At 38.3% G+C, this 21,856-nt stretch overlaps 1 protein-coding gene across 1 annotated transcript in view; it reads left to right on the top strand.

Annotated features, from left to right (window-relative positions):
* Positions 1–21,856, top strand: part of pth1r (parathyroid hormone 1 receptor) — a 133,956-nt gene that overhangs the window by 86,094 nt on the left and 26,006 nt on the right. Inside the window, exons 3-5 of the mRNA XM_067453218.1 lie at positions 11,621–11,731; positions 13,983–14,107; positions 21,349–21,443. Of these exons, the coding sequence (XP_067309319.1) occupies positions 11,621–11,731; positions 13,983–14,107; positions 21,349–21,443 (331 nt within the window). The remainder of the gene's footprint in view (positions 1–11,620; positions 11,732–13,982; positions 14,108–21,348; positions 21,444–21,856) is intronic.

Here is a 21,856-nt window from a genome sequence, read left to right as displayed (position 1 = left end):
AGGAAATTCCGCCCCCATTAACGTCAAAGTGGACGCATGATCGCAAAAAACTTGCCGAAACTTTTTTGACAAAGAAATACTCCCATCAAACGTCCACCTTAACTTTTGAAACTTTGTCCATGTTTAGTATGGGAATCCAAGTCTTTAACAGTGTAAAAGGATCAGTATGCATGAAACAGCATTTCACCCCCCCTTTAATGTGTTGTTAATGGCATACTGTTTTATAGTATACTATAATACAATGACGTGCTAATAGTATCTGCCAAGTATAACTACCATCTGTGGCTATTTGCACTGTAGATATTCTCTGCTTATTCAAAAATACACAAATTGCCAAAAGTTTTCAGATACCTGCCTTTACATGCACATGCCATTCTTAATCCATAGTGTTTAATATAGAGTTGGTCCACCCTTTGCAGCTCTAACAGATTCAACTCTTCTGGGAAGGCTTTCGACAAGGTTTAGGAGTGTGTTTATGGGAATTTTTGACCATTCTTCCAGAAGTGCATTTGTGAGGTCAGGCACTGTTTCTGCTCTAATTCATCCCAATTTATCAGGTTGAGGTCAGGACTCTGTGCATGCCAGTCAAGTTCCTCCACACCAAAACTCGTTTATCCATGTCTTTATTAACCTTTGTGCACTGGTCATGTTGGAACAGGAAAATTGTTCGAAAGGTTTTGGTATGCTGAAGCATTAAGAGTACCTTTTACTGGAACTAAGGGGCCAAGCCCAACCTCTGAAAAGCAACCTCACACCATAATCCTCCCCTCCCCACCAAACTTTACACTTGGTACAAGGCAACTGCCAAAACCAAACTCATCCATTGGATTGCCAGACAGAGAAGTGTTATTCTTTACTCCAGGGAACACATCTCCTCTGCTCGAGAGTCCAGTGGATGCATGCTTTACACCACTACATCGACGTTTTGCATTGCACTTGATGCTGCCTATCATAAATCAAAGCATGAGAATGACAGAGGAGAACACAGGAAAATGTAACAGAATGGACGATATTTGTCTGTATTTGCAAAACAAATGGACTGCATTTACAAGTAAAACAACGCATGCGCTGCTCCCGCTCTCCATATGCACAGCTTCTCTGCCACCGAACTGCTTACACATGCAGTGTAAAACCTGCGTAAAAGTTGACCTTGAAATATTTAGTAGTGAGGAAATGTCACGAATGGACTTTTTTCCCCCACAAATAGCTCCTGAGAATGACCCATTCTTTCACAAATGTTTGCAGAAGCAGTCTGCATGCCCAGGTGCTTAATTGTATACACCTGTGGCCATGGAAGTGACTGGAACTGCTGGATTAAATGATTTGGAGTGATGTCCCAATACTTTTGGCAATATAGTGTATCTTACACACATATAGTTTTCAAAATCCTTGTTTGTTCAGAATGTTCATTATTGCATCTTGAGAATAAATCTCAGATCCCCTGGCTGTAAGTTTCATGCAGTGAATTAATAGTATAGGTCAACTGCAATGTTCAGTGTGTTTTATCGAATCTATTCAAAAGCCCCCCAGTAATCTGAAGTGATGTTGGAAGAGATTTCCTGCTGTCTGGCTTGTGCTCTTGGCACTGTGTTGTGGGGTGGGTGAGTCAGATCTGACCTGTTTACCTGATGACTCTGCACTCTTTCTGGTGGCTGTTTTCTGACCCCTTTTGGAAGGGTGCACACGTCTTTCTGATCATAGACCAGCAGAAGAAATTAGGCTAAGCATGTTCTCTCTAAAAAAAAAAAAAACTATGCATGTCTTTTTGCTGTTTTGAAGTGCTGAGACCAGAAGTCACTGGTAATGATTGCAATGCATTTTGTATTTGGGTCAATGATGTGCCACTTTTTAAATTTCTGATCTATTAATTTATTTAAAAATAAAACAAAATAGCTACAAGCAGGAATTGTCAGGGTTCAAGAGCTTGTTCTCGTAAAAATATATTATGTAGCAAGTCTGTAACCAGGGATTAAAAAGACCAATTTTCAGCAATTTCTGTTAACACGTTTTTTTTTTCTCTCTCTCTCTCTCTCATTTTAACTGTTGTATTGCCGCCAGAGTATGTGAGTGGAGTGGAGCGGCAGCAATTTACACTCCACGCTCTAAGCATTCGACAATCACTCCACTCCAGCTCCGCTCCGGTTCACGGTTAAAGTATTTAAGTAAGCTTTGAAATATCACAAAATTTCAGCTTATAACATATAGTAAATGAAAAAACACAAAAAAACACAAAAAAACAACAACAGGAGATAGTTAGTTTCAAAGTGGTTTATTGGAACATAGTTTTCAAACATGTTCTACAACATGTCAAGTTTATTAGGCTTTATCAGCATTCATAATTTATATATTATTGCTGTTTTTTGCAGGGCACATTTTTGTTTGGAAAAATGAAAATAGTAGAAAATAGTTTTCATCCGTTATTTTATCTATGGGCAGTACCGCCTCTGGCCATCTTGATGCCCTACGCATCATTACTTTATGATGAGAGAATGATTTTGTGTGTGTGTAAGTGCTACCTGTTTAAAATGTGCTTTCACCCGATCATATTCAGTATGTAGAAGATACAAAATAATTCCTTGAACTATAATTTTTTATATTTTATCCACTATTTATCTTTATCCATTCTTTCTGATATGAGTGATCCATCTGTAGCAAGCTAGTTAAATGTGTTTAATGTGTGAGTTCTGGCTAAAAGTGCAGTCATATTATGGGTCATTGGCATGAATTGTACTTGTGATGGAGGGGTAGTGGATCGCTCTTTAAAAAAAATCCACTCCTCACTCCATTCAAAATCACGCCGCTCCACTCCCATTCCACTCCGCTCTGCTCACATACTCTGATTGCCGCCTATCGCCCAGTCTCCATAAAAGTTTGCATGCCTCTTTAGAATCATACGTCACATGTGCTTCATCTAATTATGATGTTTATTGACGTTCTTGATGTTTCGTGAATTATAAGCTACAAGGTAAACGTTTCAAATTATTATGTTATATCCCTCCTAATACTATAGTTAATAAATTTTGACCTTTTGGGAGTCCAAAGAAATTATACAACACAAATTAGTTAGCAAATTTTTTATTTTTTTTAATCTTAAATATTAAAAATACAATTTGATAAATAATTACAAATATTAAAACTGCAATATATAGAACCATTTACAGTACATGCATGAAAAACTTTAACCTTCAAATTTGACCTTTTTATGACATGGCAGGATTAGTTTAGGTTCACGTCTGTAAAAAAGTTTTTACCCTGAATTTTTTTTTTTTTTTTTAAAGCTACGACGATTAAGATTTGCGGGTTCACAAAAATACAAGGTATAAGGAAAATTATATTATTTTATGGATAGACTATTTGAAATTGTATTTCTTTCTGTTCTGACTGGCTCACATTGTTTTGCAAGGTCTTTTGAAGCAGGTCACATTATCATGTCAATCCCAACAGTATTATAAATTCCGGGATTGTAACAGCATTTATTATGTAGTCTGTCAGCCTAAATATGGGTGTCACACTGCACTTTTCCTGCATTTAGAGCAGCATGTTGGATCATAATGGGTCATGGTGGCTCACAATGGGTTGTGGTGGCTCATGGTGGCTCATGATGACTCATGATGGTTCATGGTGGCTCATGATGGGTTGTGGTGGCTCATGGTGGCTCATGATGGGTTGTGGTGGCTCATGGTGGCTCATGATGGGTCGTGGTAGCTCATGATGGCTCATGGTGGCTCATGATGAGCCACCATGAGCCACCACAACCGATCATGAGCCACCATGAGCCATCATGAGGCACCACGATCGGTTGTGGTGGCTCATGGTGGCTCATGATGGGTCGTGGTAGCTCATGATGGCTCATGGTGGCTCATGATGAGCCACCATGAGCCACCACAACCGATCATGAGCCACCATGAGCCATCATGAGGCACCACGATCGGTTGTGGTGGCTCATGGTGGCTCATGATGGGTAGTGGTGCCTCATGATGGCTCATGGTGGTTCATGATCGGTTGTGGTGGCTCATGGTGGCTCATGATGGGTCGTGGTAGCTCATGGTGGCTCATGATCGGTTGTGGTGGCTCATGGTGGCTCATGATGGGTCGTGGTAGCTCATGATGGCTCATGGTGGCTCATGATGGGTTGTGGTGCCTCATGATGGCTCATGGTGGCTTATGATGGGTTGTGGTGGCTTGTGGTGGCTCATGATAGGTCATGGTACCTCATGATGGCTTGTGGTGGCTCATGATGACTCATGATGACTCATGAAGACTCATGGTGGCTCATGATGACTCATCATGGCTCATGATGACTCATGATGGCTCATGGTGGCTCATGATGGGTCGTGGTGGCTCATGATGATTCGTGGTGGCTCATGATGGGTCGTGGTGGCTCATGATGGGTCGTGGTGGCTCATGATGGCTTGTGGTGGCTCATGATGACTTATGAAGACTCATGGTGGCTGATGATGGGTTGTGGTAGCTCATGGTGGCTCATGATCGGTTGTGGTGGCTCATGATGGGTCGTGGTAGCTCATGGTGGCTCATGGTGGCTCATGATGGGTCGTGGTAGCTCATGGTTGCTCATGATGGGTTGAGGTACCTCATGATGGCTCATGGTGGCTCATGATGGGTTGTGGTGGCTTATGGTGGCTCATGATGGGTCATGGTGCCTCATGATGGCTTGTGGTGGCTCATGATGACTCATGAAGACTCAATGTGGCTCATGATGACTCGTCATGGCTCATGATGACTCATGATGGCTCATGATGACTCATGATGGCTCATGGTGGCTCATGATGGGTCGTGGTGGCTCATGATGACTCGTGGTGGCTCATGATGGGTCGTGGTGGCTCATGATGGCTTGTGGTGGCTCATGATGACTTATGAAGACTCATGGTGGCTGATGATGGGTTGTGGTGGCTCATGATGACTCAGGATGGTTCATGGTGGTTCATGATGGGTTGTGGTGGCTCATGATGACTCGTGGTGGCTCATGATGACTTGTGAAGACTCATGGTGGCTCATGATGGCTCATGGTGGCTCATGATGGCTCGTGCTGGCTCATGATGACTCATGATGGTTCATGGTGGCTCATGATGGGTTGTGGTGTCTCATGATGGGTCGTAGTGGCTCATGATGGGTTGTGGTGGCTCATGATGACTCATGGTGGCTCATGATGGGTCTGATGGATTGTTGTGGCTCATGATGACTTCTGAAGACTGGTGGCTCATGATGACTCGTGGTGGCTCAGGATGACTCATGATGGTTCATGGTGACTCATGATGGGTTGTTGTTTCTCATGGTGGCTCATGATGGGTCGTGGTGGCTCATGAGGGCTCATGGTGGCTCATGATGGGTCGTGGTTTCTCATGATAGCTTATGGTGGCTCATGATGGGTTGTGGTTTCTTATGGTGGCTCATGGTGGCTCATGGTGGCTCATTATGGCTTGTGATGGCTGATGATGGCTTGTAGTGGCTCATGATGACTCATGAAGACTCATGGTGACTTTTCTGCTGTAATAAACTTGCTCACTAGCTGACCTGGTAAGGCAATGCACTCATGATAAGCTAAACGCTAAAGCAACATGGTTTCCTTTGCAAATAAAGTGATAATAAATAAAGTGTTTTTATGTCTTGGTTGGTTTTATGTTTTTATGTTTTTATGGTGGTACTTTGTTTTCAAAGGTGACATTTCATTTCCGAACTGCAACAATACATACAACAACCAGCATAATAAAACGTTGCCAGATTCCATTTCATCTGTTTTAAATGAATCCTAACATGCGTTTTGTGCTTCACACTGAACATTTCACTTGTAAAGTGTCACTAAACATGTTGTGCGTGTGTGTGTGTGTGTGTGTGTAGCCCTTTGATGCATCACTGCAACCTTACATAACACAAGCATTTTGAAAATTGGAAGAGCGAATTTCCTTCCCCTTTTGTCTCTAACTCAAATTTCACACTAACTGCTATTAACTGTCTTTCTTTCTGTCGCCGTCAAAGCAATTTTCAATGTTCTTTTGCTTTCGTGAGGTATTGCCAAAGACAGTTCTGGCCCCAGTACAATACATGCGTGTCATAGCCCATTAAGGAGATTTCCTAGAGTAAAAACAAGTCTATTTTCAAGTATTCCTCATCCAAAGGAAACGGCTGGCCACTATGTCTTGCTGAGTGAGGAAAGACATGGTGATTGATTCAGCAATGTCTTCTGCTTCGCCCCTGACCATGTCTTTGTGAGACCACCCTTGGCGTTTTTGTGGCGCTCTCTACTAACCGTTGAGCCAACTATTATTAGACCATTGCATCGTCGTGTTTGCTCAGCAAATAGGTAGCTGAGTCGGTTTATCTATTCTAGTCCAGGCTGGAGGTGGTGGAGCCCAACCTCAAGTCAAGGCTAGGCCTCACTGCAAAGCTCTTATTTGTTATTATTGCACGTTTGTGCTTCGGTTAAGACCAAGTCTCCATGGCGGGGCATGAACAAGGTTCCCATTGAGAGAGACACTGAGGTTTCAGCCTGGGTCGCACAGTGCCGGGATGTGGCTTCCACAAGCCCTGAGACTCTCTGGCCTGTGTGTGAAAATAGCCTGACGCTCAAACTTTGCGGTTAGGTGTAAAATAACACCACCAGATTGCTATAAAAGCGTTCATATATCAAAACCCCGGCACAATTCAGGCCAGGCGTTCCGAATCTCATGTGAGAAGGGGGCAAGAAGATAAATATTATTCAGGAACCCCAAATGACATCACCAATACCCACAACCTCATCAGATATGGTTATAGCTGCCTCATAACCTTGGGTTTTGGGAAATTATATATGTGATGTTTCTGTGTGGAGCTATATCTGAAACCAGGAGGCTATTGGAGGTGGTCTGCGGCTTAATGCTCTATATGTAAGACGAAAACCTCGGCATTTGGCTATTGTTATTTTGGAAATGTGAAACACACATGGCAGACTCCCTCCAGGACAAACGTCCTGCAAAACAGGCCTGTTGTCTGAAACTCGCCTTTAATTACATTTGCAAAAATTGACAAGCTGGTCTCCAGGCATATAAAATGTGCTCCATCATACGCTTTGATTTTCCCTCTGAAAATCTTTAATTACAGGCATAGGAAAATAATGGATCTGCAGTAAAGTCATACGCCGAGATTTATCCTGAACTAGTTATTTGTGGCAAGTTGGGGGCAGCTGGTTTCAATAACAGCGACTGAAGGCAAAGCCAGAAATACTAGCGTTGCCAAGAGAATGTGGGGGGAAAAAACAAAAAGGCATTTCTGTCAGTTCTGCGGGCAGAGAGGAACTAAGAGTGGGATGATTTTGAACTGAAACTTTATTTAGTAGAAATATCTAGTTCTGTCATGAAGCTCTAGATGGCGCAGGCTAATGGTCTTTAAAGCGATCTGCTAGCTATAACATCATTTACAACACGGCACAATCTGATTGGTCTCTACTGCATCTATAGCAAATCTGCAACTATTAACTAATAATTTACTTCATTGTTGGCTGTAGACTACTCTTTCTCTGATATGTAATATCTTAAAGGGTTAGTTCACCCAAAAAATTTAAATTAAATGTGTATGCACACTATACTGTCCATGTCCACTAAGATAATAAAAACATCTTCAAAGTAGTCTATATGTGACATCAGTGACATTGTCTTCTCTTCCGTGTTTGTTTCAGTGTATTGATTCAGAATTCGGATTGCCAATGTCACTTGATTTCAGCAGTTTGACACGCGATCCAAATCATGAATCAATATGCTGAGTCATAACCATTCGAATCTTTGTTTGCGGATTAAAAACAAACACGGAAGAGAAGACAATGCTGAATAAAGTCGTAGTTTTTGTTATTTTTGGACCAAAATGTATTTTCGATGCTTCATGAAATTCTAATTAACCAACTGATGTCACATATGGACTACTTTAATGTTTTTATTCTCTTTCTGGACATGGACAGTAAAGTGTGCATACACTTAGATACACTCTCGGACTGAATATAAAATATCTTAAACTGAGTTCCCGAGATGAACGGAGGTCTTACAGGTGTGGAACGACATTAGGGTGAGTCATTAATGACATCATTTACATTTTTGGGTGAACTAACCCTTTAAGATAAGTGAACAGCTTTTCATTATTCTAAATCACGAAATGTTCCATTTTTCAGTTCCAAAACTAGGCATGAATCATGTTTGATATTTAACAAGCTGTGCATGATGCAACAGGTGAAATAATTAACCATATAAGCAAGCTAGCAAGAATATATGTGATAATTTCGAGCTATAGGCAAAACAAGTGAAACATTTCAATTTTGGTTGAATTTGAGGTTTTCACAAAAATGTGTTCATTAAGCCCTCATCTAGCGATCCCAATGCTTTCAAATAGTAATTAAACATCTAAAAGTATCTTTATTTATATGTTTTCTGAGAGGAGTACCTTTCTTCTGTCCATTAAAAATGCTATGTTCAGTTCGCTTCTGGATGACTGCTGAAGTTTGGTATCGTTTTATAAAGACAACATTCCCAATTTTATGAATATTTATAGCGAATTCTCGATGGCGTGAGTTCTGAACCAATTAAATGTAATTTTCTCATGCTGATGTAAACAAAACGATCTTATTTGTGCTCAGACAGTGCACGATCTTTATATACACCAATCCACAGAATTTTAGTATTTCAAAATATCCGTCTTTGGTAAGTGTTCACACAAACTTTATCTGTTATGTATTAAATGGACATTTGGTGAACTGTTGGGGGAAAACATCGGGGGCCGTATTCACTAAAGGCCTAAAAGTAGCTCCTAACTTGCCGATTTATTATAAACTGTTAAAAATAATGTCCGTGTCACTCCGTATTTTAGGACTTTTATTAATGTAAATCTTTAATCTTGATATCATTTTTACCAGATTTTTTAAGGTATGGTTGCTGGTGATTTTGATTTGGAACCTTCAACTTTAACGTGATTTTTCTATAAATTGTCTTTGCTAACTATATAAACTTCCAACAGGCGTATCTCAGTAATTTTTGTCTGATTCCAACAAATCATATATAATTTTTGAGGTTTTCTTTAACTATAGCTATATATAGAAAAATATAGAAATTTGCTTATTGTGACTTATTTTGCCAGCACAATTCGCAATTATGAATAATTTACTATGATTACTATGTCAAGTGCATGTAACATATGTAACAAGGACACTGTAACAAAGTGTAACCATTTATTTTTATAATTATATAGGTATTGAAGATACCTAGTATAAATTGGGACCAAATATTTGACAAAAGGAGGACTAGACAAAGATAAGCGATTCGGAAATGAGGAGGCCGGATAAGGAGATGGCTAAACCAATATAATGGTTTATAGTGATACACATGGCCAATATAAACACAGACAAAACCATGTGCTCATACACAAAACAAAGCCAATCAGGACAGAAACCCTTGCCTTTATCAGAGGTTTGGATCCTACATGCAGAAGAACAGTTAATATATAAATGTATCGTCAGTCATTCAGACTCATTCAAGACTGTGTCATTGATAAATTTCCAGATATTTCAGTTCTTTGTCGAAAGTGGCAATTTTTCAAACTTGTGTTCAAGAACAGACTTTGAAATATTGTAGGTGGTCTAGATCTGAGCTTCCTCTTGTGCTCCTGCATGATTTCGTTTTCAGAGAGTTGAATGACATGAACCATTGTTACCAGAGCAGAAACAGAAGCTGCTTTGTGCTCTTGCTGTCAGTTTGGCCTGACATGTGAAGGTATAGCATGTTGAGAAACAAAGGAAAAAAAGGGATGATAAAAGTTTGTATTTTAGTTGTTTAAGCAACTAAAAAAAGATTTATGCTCCAGTTTTAATGCTCCGTGCTATAATAGAAGGGACTGTGACACTTGCATTTCTGACTGTGACACTTATGTAAAGTTACATTTCTGAAAATGGAGTAATAAAACAAGGCTAATGACTTTATATCATTAGCTTTTGTTTATCATTTTGGATGAGATCAGCATTTAAATTATACTGTAAGTGATATAAGTTCCGAACCAGAAATAGATAGGAAAAAGTTAATTTAAAAAGTAATGCATTACATTACAATATTGTGTTACTCCCTTAAAAAGTAACTAATTGTGTTACTTAGTTACTTTTTAAGAAAAGTAATGCATTACATTACTTTTGCTCACCTGGGCTGGGCTTGTTTTTTCTGATCTCATTAAACAGTCCATTAGCATTACTATTTATGTAGCTATAATTTATATACTTTTAATTGTGGGCCCTTATCTAACAGGGTCTTAAGCATTCCGTTTCAGGGTTTGAATGTAAAGTGCTAAATTTCAAAATGCATTCACTGTCCAAGCTATATTTGACTAATATAAACGAACATAATACAATTAAGCATTTGATCAAATCTAGGTAACACTTTATTTGGCCCCACTTTATATTAGGTGGCCTTAAGTACTATATACTTACATCAAAAGAATAATTACATTCAACTAACCCTAAACTAAACCTAATCCTAACCCTATAGTAAGTACATGTTGTTAATTAATATTACTCTGTAATTACACTGAAACAATGACACTTGAAAATAAAGTATAACCAAAATGTACTTATTGTGTACTTACATGATTTTCTGAAAAATTCTGCCAGATTGATTCACATTTGCTGCTGTTAAAGTTGGAATATGGTGTAATATGATTATTACATATTTGATTACAAGTAGATATAATGTATGGTAACACTTTATTTTACACATAATCCTTGTTATACACGTTACATTTAGTTAATGTAGTAATAACTATAAATCATGCATAATTAAACCTTAAACCAAACCCTAACTCTAGAGTAAGTACATAATTAATATTACTCGGGACTTAAATGTAAAACTACACTGTGACAAAGAGACAATCAAATTTAAAAAAAAATGGATAGATAAAGTGTAATCAAATGTACTGTATGTATAATGTAATAGCTATAAGTATACTGTAGGATTTATTGGGGACTATTGAAGAAAAAGGAGTCTTGGTAAGGTCATGTTTGACTGAATGTCTCTAGGGCTCTGTTTACACCTGGTGTTAAGATGTGTTTTGGTCGATCGGAACACAAGTGGATGCCCCTAAATACAGGTGTAAACAGGGTCTGAAACGCTTTAAACTTATCTACTTTCCACCACTTTCAGAGGTAGCAGAAAACGCATGGACAGGATTGCTTTCATATTGTAGACACTTGTGTGGTTAAACTTTGCTGCATTTGATCAAAACATTACACATTACAGTTGAAAATGCTGCTTTCATTATCCTTTTCATCTGTATCCTTTCCACTTATAATCCACATTGAATTTGCGCATTAGATTACTAAAGTAAAATAGTTTATAAATGTAATTTCGTGTTGACTTGCGCATAAAGGGGAGACAAGATTAAAAGATCGACAGCAGTTTATTATCACAGTGTTTGACACATTCGGAGTATATTGAGCAGATTGAGAGTAGTAGAGATCGTAGTAGAGATCTAAATGTGTCCAAGTGCCAGAGAAGCTGGATTTTCTCCTCTGTAACTCTGTCCTCGGGTTATTCATGTACTTCTGGAGTGGGTGGGTGGTGAGTGGAGTTCACTCTATCTAAATGTCAATCCTCTTGTGTTGTAGAGGGTTACTGCTCGCCGGAGTGGGATGGCATCGTATGCTGGCCTGAGGGACTTCCTGGAAGGATGGTGTCCACTGCCTGCCCAGAGTACATATATGACTTCAACCACAAAGGTGAGCCTGCAGCCGCTGACCTGTGCTTAACTGACACATGTCTGAAGTGCATGGAGCCCCCTTAACAATAATGCATGCACATATTTGATAGCCGCATCCTCCAGAAACTATGCATTTCTCCTCTTACAGATTCTTCCCAATTCTTCTCACATCTTCCACACAAACATTCCGGAATACGTCCATACATTTTACACACATAACAGAAAACATGGTGCGTTTTCATAAAGCCAATATATTGTGTACCTGGACAGTGAATGGAGAACTAGCGGTGTGAATCCTAACTTGATTACATTTACATTTATTTTTTAAAGGTAGAAACCAAGGTGTGACAAACAAATAAGAATAATGTCAGCAAATAATCCAAGGGAGAAAACAATACAAACTAAATGTTAAATGACTTCTAGAGTTGTATTAAACAGTACTGAATCAGACTTCTATCTGGAAAGTAAAAACCTATTGTAGGATTTACTTTGAATATTTTCAATCACAAAGAAACATTAAAATATAGCTGCAAGCAGCTATTATCGTAGACAAGCACAACGGAAGCAAACAAGGAAGCTAGCAGCAGACCAACTGCAAATATGAGTAAAGACATTCGGACACAATTTTAAGTAAACAGGATGAAAACCTATAAATACAATAAATATGTTTTGTTTAATTATAACGCCATCCCACCATGTTTTTGTGTTCTCAGAGTGCCTCCACACATAAATGTGTTACATCTTGTGAAAATATCTTATTTTCTTTAGGAATTATAGACATTTTATTTCTGAGCATGTTAAAAATAACCCACACCTGAGTTTGATTGCATTTTTGCCAACTGACTATCAAAGTTTTGACATTTTGCCACATTCATTCACACAACCTTATGAATTCGATTTTCTTATGGTGCTTTTGTCTTGATCGAACGGTTTTAAAATTATTCATGAATGATGTTTAAATGCTAAATCACAACATTGAACACACCAGGCAAAATCTAGCATGTTTGGTATTGTTGGGCTTGGCAAGGATTCAGGGATCTAAGGATATGACTCCTGTGAAAATAAGTCAACCAAATCCAAATTGTGCAATTGAATAAACGTCATATGATGTCAATGATGTCTAATCATCTTGAGCCAAGAAAGCAGAGTGATTTTTTTTTCTCTAGCCCATACAGTTCAAAAGTTATTAGCACAAACTCAAGCGCAATTTTGTAAAGTTGGTGGCGCTAGAGGGAATGAGTTAAAGAATTTGCTGTGGTAACAGTTCATACTGTCCTCTATCTGTAGAGGAATTCATAACATAATTGCATTCTTCTTCTTTTTTCGCCCATAAAACCACTTGCAGGAATGATGAATAATAAGAACACCAGCAATTGCAATAGGTGCCTTCACACCTTCACTACAATAATCTTAATTAAAACTAAATTATTTTACAGTTGGTAAGTTCATTTATTCACTCATTAATTTCCTTGAATCATGTCACACAGTTTGTTTCTAAGCATAATTTTCAAAAACTAAAGAACGAGAAGAATCTGATTCAGAGATTTGTTTACATCATCACTCACAAAAGATGCGTCCCTCTGATATTTTTCATGATTTTTATTTTTCTTCATTGTGTTCTTTCAGGGGGAAACTGTGTAAACAACATGTTTTGAACTAGATTTGCTTTGTATATCAATTGAATTTATCATTTGACCACTGATTGACTACAATGACTGTTTACAAGCCACTTCAATGGAAATACATAAATACGGATATATAAGTAAACACTTCAATTGAATAAATAAATACCAAACTTAATACCCTAAAATGCTGAAAAATACAGTCATACTGAATACTTGTATTGCTCTAAAATGCACATACTTTTTAAATAATTGTAACCATTTACATTTTAAAGTATTGAATTTTAAATTAGCACAATAATTGAACGCACTATAAGGCACGGAATTAAAATCTAGAAACGCATTTCGAGCAGATTTTCTAGATTTGGAAGAAGTTTCCCTGCAAAAAAGTATTTACAGCGTTGCTTTAGAGATGCATAAATTACACCTGCTATAGAGACCTTCATATGAAAGCACTAATTGGACATCTTTTATCAATAACTTAATTAATATTTGTGCCACTGTTTGATGCTAATAGGAGCAAAGCAGCAAACATTGATCATTTCATACACCGTAGCTCTATTCTGTCAGCCTAACTGAGAAAATCAATGCAAGAATGTCTTGAAAATGTGACGGCTTGGCTAGAGGATGTTTGTGCTGTGTCTTCAGGTTATGCCTACAGGCGCTGTGACGTCAACGGGACCTGGGAACTGGCTTCAAATAACAACAAAACCTGGGCTAACTACAGCGAGTGTGCCAAATTCCTCACCCATTACAACCAGAACCAAGAGAGGGTAAGACCTTTGACCTTACACCTGCTGTTATCAGCTTAAAAAAAGATTCAATTTAAAGAAACAGGTCACTCAACTGAAAACATTTATCATCCTTTGTTCATTAATTCTAGTGTTCTCTAGTCTGTATTTTCGGTAAACTGAAGCATTAGCACACCTAATAGTCTTCAATCACGTATGACACAAAACACAGGCTTTACTCTTCAGAACAATGAGTGCGTTTACATGCACACCAGTAAGCTGATAACTCCAAAAAATCAGCTTATTGAAATAATAAGTTTCCCCATTTTCAAACCAGTAAACTGACAAGGCAAGTAAACCACGTATACATGACTTTATTAATAAACCAGGTTATTTCCTTGTAGGGATATCAAAAATAATAATGCCGTATATCTGACTCTGAGTTTTTCAAGTTTTATGTCAGTTGTGATGTTAAATAAAGCGTGCACCGTGATCAGCGTCAGACGTGAAAATTCCGACTGTCACAAGTCACAAGTCACAAGTCATGCCTGTCCTGGACTCCGTTTCCCATTATCCTCCCTGTTCCACACCTGTAATCACTCCGTCATCATCTCTCCCGCTCTCCACGGATTCCCTGCACCTGGTCTTCGTCGTTTGCTCTCCCTTTATATTGGATTCACTTCCCTGCACTCATGGTCTGTTGTTTGCGTGTTTAGTCTCTTGTGGAAATTCCATTTCTGCTTCATCCCTGCTGCAACCTACATTTGTAACACAGCGACGTTATTGTTCGCCTGCAACGTGTCGCCAACTCAAAATCTGATTGGCTGTTTAAATCTGAGTTATTATCTGAGTGGTTAAATTGCACATTGCCATTCATTTTAAGCTAGAGGCTCCCGCAGTATTGATTCTGAAGGCCTCGAGGCAGATTTATTCAGTGATTTGTACTCGACTCGGTCTCGGACTTGGTCTCGAGACCATATTTTAATGGTCTCGGCCTCGTCATGGACTCATGTGCCTTTGGACTCGGAATTGACTCGTACTCAAACATGTTAGGACTTGGACTTATTTCTAAGTCCACTCGAGTCCCATTAAAAATATTCATGATTATTGCTCTCTATGTTAATATTTGTAGTTAATAATTTATGTTGGACACATCCGAAGATGTATGGTTTTCTTAAAGGCAACTGCACCTCAGGGGCATAGTTTATGGGGGAGATATACCCCCCCCCCCCCCCCCCCCTTCTTTTTTTCTTTTTTTTATAAAATCTGCTTTTTTTCTAGTGAACTATAAAAATCTCATTCTTATTCAGGACGGCACTAAATAAAAATAACATGCATTTTCTATGATCTCTTGTATGATCTTGTATGATATTTTGGGAATGTCCGTATCTTAATTTAAATATTGAAGATAAAGTTTCACACAATTTCATTACTATGTGCAGGTGGTTAGTGAATGAGATGCAGATATTTGTGTTGACTTTCCATAAGTAAAATTGACGCAACTGTTTAGTGAGTTTCCCCCTCAGTGTTTTCCCCTAATTGTTTGCATTTTGATTTGTTCCTCACACTAAGTTATCATGGCTTTAGAAGACTTTGGAATTTAGCTTGGAACAGCATAAGAGGAAATTACTTTTTTTCATATTGATTTAAAAGTCAAACCACATTGTGTGGACACAGTTCATTAGTCATCAATGTTAACACTGAAGTCTTTTGTTTGTTTAGCTTTGTTTAGATTCATTTCTCTCAACTGTGTTCTTTTCAGTTTGGTGTAGACTGGCGAAAATCTGAGCTGTGGGCAGAAGTATTTACCATTTAGATGAGGAATGCACATAAATGGAACCCTCAGTGGAAAGTGTATTCCACTGCAGGAGTCTGAATTGAATTCAGTGGATCGGCATAATCAATTTAGTTGAACCTCTAGGTTACAGAACATCCCAGCTAACAGGGAACTTTCTGTCAAGGTTCTCTGTTATAAACAAATGTTTTTTTGTTTTTGTGTTTTTTCCTCAGTAATATCGATAGAACTTTTGTTCAAAGTGATCTGGTCTTTAATAATGTTCTCAAAACGTAAGCACGTTCAAAGAACATTCAAAACCAACTTTTTCATAACTTACTGAGAGACATTAGTACATACACTATAATGACAAAAGTTTTGGGACACCTGCCTTTACCTGTACTTGCACGTTAATGACACCCCATTCTTAATCCGTAGGGTTGAATATGGAGTTGTCTTTCCATGAGGTTTAGGAGTAAGTTTATGCAAACGTTTTACCATTCTTCTAGACATGCATTTGTGAGGTCAGGCACTGATGTTGGATGAGAAGGCCTGGCTCGCAGTCACCACTCTAATTCATCCCAAAAGTGTTCTATCGGGCTGAGATCTCTGTGCAGGCCAGTCAGGTTCCTCCACACCAAACTCCATGTCTTTATGGACCTTTTTTTGTGCACTGGTGAACAGTCAAGTTGGAATAGGAAAGGGCCATCCCCAAACTGTTCCCATAAAGTTGGGAACAAGAAATTGCCACAAAAAAAGGGTATTGGAATGCTGAAGCATTATGAGTTCCTTTCCCTGGAACTAAGGGACCAAGCCCAACCCCTGAAAAACAACCCCACACCATGATCCCCCCTCCACCAAACTTTACATTTAGCACAATGCAGTTAGGCAAGTACCATTCTCCTGGCAACTACCAAAACCCAGACTCATCCATCAGATTGCCAGACAGAGAAGCGTGATTGTTTACTCCAGAGAACACATCTCCACTGAGTCCAGTGGCGTCGTGTTTTACATCACTGCATCCAAGGCTTTGCATTGCACTTGGTGCTATATAGCAGTAGGCACTGTATATTACGCTGCTGTCACTTTAATACACAGATCTAATATACACATGTGATTTCTTTCCCTGCTGTTTATGCTCACAGACATGACCGACTGTTTGTGTGAACTTTCAGGTTTTTGACATAAGCTTGAGTGTGTTTGACAGTTTAAGCTCAATAAGATGTGAAAGAAAACTTATTTTAATACTCACGGGACGCTCCATCTGACATGCAGCTTTTTGTGCCTGCAGCTTTTTTGTGCCTTTTATTTTTGAATAAAATGCTTTAGTTGTTTGTTTTCTTTTTTAAAGAAGAAGCTCTGTTTTTCCTTTTTGTATGATAATGTATGTTCAGATATTCATATAACAAAATATTCTGGGGGACAAACATTTTTGTAAAAATTATCAAAAATGCTGTAACTGGGTGGCAAAAATCAAACAAACAATGGAGATAGATTTAATAACAAGCTCTTCATTGTATTGGCGTGTTTGGGTTACGTCCTGCAGAGTTTCATTTTGCTCTCGCGTTTGATTTGAACTTTAAAGCTACACTGTGTAACTTTTTTAGTTTATTCTTAGCTAAAAATGTAGTTATTTCAAAAATATATGTGCTCATTAATGTATATTTACTTCTTTCAAGTAATAAAGTATTCTCGTAAGTTTATAATATGCCATTGAAAATACATACGGGTGAGGGGTTTGAATGCTGGTCGCCATGCTGCCCTTCCATCTTGAAAGTACATTAGCCAAAGAGGGACATGCCCGTAAATTCAAGCTTCGCCTTTCGCGTTTTAACACTCAATGGCACCGTGTCGAATGTGAAGAGGGGGATTGCCATGTTAATCTTGGACTAAATCGCCACTGTAGGAGTTAAAACGAAATCAGAATTGAGAGGAACAGAAACTATTATTCACTGGATGGTCATATACCCTTTCACCACTAGATGGGGGAAAATATCACACAGTGTAGCTTTAAAGGAATTCTTTATTCCTTAAGCTTTGCAAATGTATCTATCACACTATAACACAATCTCTACAATCTGACACCTTTTACACTCATGCCACTTATCTCTTTTTGTAAGGCATTTTGATTTCTTTTAGTTCCACAAATTTACATGAATAGATCAAAATGAGATTAGATTACGTAAATGTTTTTATGAAGTGTATCATTAAGGTAATTTGCCAAAATTCTGTTCAGACACTTAATTTTACACCAGGCGGCAACCTCCCCCAGTTTCTCTTGAAGCCAATACCGAAGTGACTTAAACTGCCATTCATCGGCTGGCCACTAGAGACAGGGAGGGAGCAGAATCTCATTGAGCCCCACTTTAAAGTGCCCAATTTTACAGCAGAAAAAAAAAAAACATGTTTACAGCCTGGTACAAATTGTGGTTTTGGTCTATATAGATAATTTTGCCCTTAATGACAACTGTAAGGGGGTGATTTTTTTTATTTTATAACTCATTCATTTACATTATATAAAGCCTTAAAGTTCTGTAAAATTAAGGGCGAGGCTGCTTTGAGTGACAGGTGGATTACCATTTGTCTGCTGTCTGTTAGTCATTGCGTCACCTCCGCCCATGTTCCGCCTCTTTGCCCATTTTCTGTTGTCCGGGAGTGGAGTGATGATGTGCTGCCAAGATGGCAACGGCTAGCTCGTCTCTACTTTACGCTTCGTACTGCTCTTCAGAATCCAGTGGGTGATGTCACGGACACTACGTCCATATTTTTTAAAAGTCTATGGTTTACACATGTTGCTCATGTTGTTCATTCATTAACAGTTCAGATGACCTCTGGATTAAGTTATTCATACTCATAACAATTCTGTCACAAAGATATAATTTGCTTTCTATATACGTTTTCAGACATTCTTCTTGGATACATGGAGGCTCACTGCACCAAGATTATTATGTTAAAATCTTCAATTATGGTTCAATTTTTTTTATTATTTGCCACTTATTTGGAAGATATCTTTGAACTGTAACATCGTAGATTGAGAGTGGAGATTTATATTTTGAGGTCATGTCTATATTTGCTTCGAATTGGCATTCGCTGAAAACCCGAGAGCCACTTCTGTAGTTAATGAAAAATTCTTCCACACAAATGAAATGCTTTGGTGTGCAGCAACTGAACGGCACCATCGCAGCACTGGGTTTGGCCATAACCCCTCATGCTAAGTAATAACAGCTGGCAAATCTCTTGTTCTATCAGCCCCGGATCGCTCTCCTCTAACGCATGCCGCTGATCCAGCGAGCTCGGTTTGTGCGGTCGCAATGTGAAGTCACTCGGCTGACTGCAGCCTGAAGTAATCTTAGTTGAAAGTGTGGCCTCTCACTGCTTAGCTTTAGTCAGGCATCTGAACTTCAAGACAAACTGTTTTCGCATGAGCCAGTGAGCAGACACCTTAGTCACAGGGTGTCAGATTGCTCTCCAAATAAACAGTGGTGTTTTTGACGGAAAAACTGACAAAGGCAGAGATTCAGTTGATAATTCCTTTACCAGCTCTGCTTTCATTTACACACCAAAAGATGCAAATGCTTGAGCTTTGAGTTTAAGCCCAAACAGAAATCAGACACTGCTGACATGATTTCCATGTGGTGTAAATAGTAGTAAACATAAAGAAACTGTGGGATCGATTCAGACAAGCTGAAATATGACAATACATAAAAAAAATAAATGGTTCCAGACTTTGAACAAGTACAATTTGCATTGTACATAACATACATTTTGGTCTTATTGGTTTATTTAAAGCTGCAGTCCGTAATTATTTTTGGTCAAATTGATCCAAAATCAAATTGAGCATGTACATAACCAGCCAGTGTTCAAAACTATCCCCTTAGAAAAGCCCAATTCAAAACAGTAAGCTTGTAATAATGTGTTATAATTTGAGTTGTACTGGTGGATTTCCGTGGGAAAGTTCTGCAGCTGATCATTTATAGCCTTTTCTCACACCAACTGGAATAATTAAACATATCATTTTGATGGTGGTTTGTAATCCAGAAAGGTCCAAATGACAATCATCAGTGAAGACTGGAGATTCCCCTGTGGTCAAAAACAAAACAATAGACTTAAATACACGTAATCACGCATGTTGAAGTTGGTAACATTAACAATTTGAGAACGAGATATAACAATGATAATAATTTGCGCGGTTTGATGTGATATGAGCTAATTATTCGTTAGATTTAATCACAGTTTTATAGTGCGATTTATTGTTACATTATTTATGCCTTTCAGAACAAAAGTGGCAGTACATGTTACTTGTTCAGATTACATTTTCTGGGGAGACGTATTATTTTGGTCGCACTTCCAAGATGTACTTTCTGTAATTCTGAAGTACAGTATTCACACCGGTGCGGTGACAGTTTACACATACTACTCATTATTAGATTCTTCCACACTGAGGAGCCCTGACGACGCACAATCCACATAAAGATAATAATTCAGCAACTAACTGCAATTCCTGGTTTCAAAAAGAGATGGCGACAAAGAGACAAAAATTATGGACTGCAGCTTTAATGGAATTCAATTATTAAAGGATGAAAGGTATTTAAGGAAATAAAGACAAATAAATAATAATAGTAAAAGTTCCGTTTCTATTGTAGTTATGTAGTAAACAATTCAAATTTTTTATATGCACTGTTATTTTCATCTGCCTAACGTAAAAAGGCAGAACTATTATTGTCTCATCAAATTCATTTATTAATTTCAAAATAGTGAAATTTCACAAAAAATGTCAAGTGCTGACCATTTCGTATCGTAAAAAGCTGTCAAATAAGAAATGTTTAGCTTCTTACATCTTACAACGCACTCTTTCACTGCTATAACTAAAGTGCATCATTGGTAATCACACTAACAGTAAGCCCCGCCTTTTTTGATTTGATTGGCCCATCTCACTCATTCTGCCTGTGAAGAGCGCTGTTAGACCGCTAAGGCAGACCAACCTAAAAATGTAACAATTTATCTTTTGTCATTCTAGCAACAAACAGAGCAGTGTGTAATGGAGTACAGCAGAGAAGCATCAAAAATATAAAATATCGGGGGGACAATTTTGCCATTTCTGCCATTTCTGTCCCCCTCAGTGTCTATGGTGGTTACAGTATCATTTGTATCTGCTCGCATTAGATCAAAGTTTGCAGTCCAGCTGATCACAGTCATGTCTGTTAAGCAGTAATCTTGCCATTGCAACTGCGTTTCAGCACTCTCATGCATCTTTTGGCGATAGTTCAAAACCCATTATAATAGCTCACGCTGAACTAAAGAGATTGACAAGACAGCTCCAGTGAGAGTTAAAAATAAACAGTACTAAAGAGGATGGAGTTCAAAATGGATTGCTGCTAATTGAAGCTATATTGTTTTATTCTTCTTTATAAATGTTCAATATATGATTCAATTAATTGTCTGCTGATACTTGATACCATCTCCTGTGCTGTTGTTGTTCACACTCTCTTATTGTTGTCTTCTTTCTCAGGAGGTTTTTGACAGACTTTACCTGATCTACACGGTGGGCTACTCCATCTCTCTGGGATCACTTATGGTGGCAACAGTCATCCTAGGATACTTTCGGTGAGAAAACCCCCTCCTTGTTTTCACAGAGAGGATTTATGAAACCCCTCACAAATGAGGAATCTTTCAAAGCAATATGAAGGGCCTTTTCCTAATTCTGGGGACTGTGCAGGCAACAATTTTGTGTGATTCTCGTATGCTACCGTCTTAACAAAACTATCACATCAAACAAGATCTGTATACATGAACTATCCTGACATTGTCTTTCTATTTTACATTTATTTTTACCTTTCTCTTTGATCCATACAGTTCTTGCATAGACATAATCAATAATCTGATACATGCCCCATTTTGTAGACCTCTATATTTATTTAACTGATGCAAGTTTTCATAAATTTTCATCAGTGATGAATGTTTGCAAACTGGTGATGTTTGCGTACTGCTTTGAAAGACAAATAGTTATATTAAATTAA

Source organism: Pseudorasbora parva, chromosome 9, assembly GCF_024679245.1.
Source record: "Pseudorasbora parva isolate DD20220531a chromosome 9, ASM2467924v1, whole genome shotgun sequence".
Taxonomy (NCBI): Eukaryota; Metazoa; Chordata; class Actinopteri; order Cypriniformes; family Gobionidae; genus Pseudorasbora; species Pseudorasbora parva.
The sequence above is the reverse complement of the archived record's forward strand: the minus strand, read 5'-3'. Positions and strand labels throughout refer to the sequence as shown.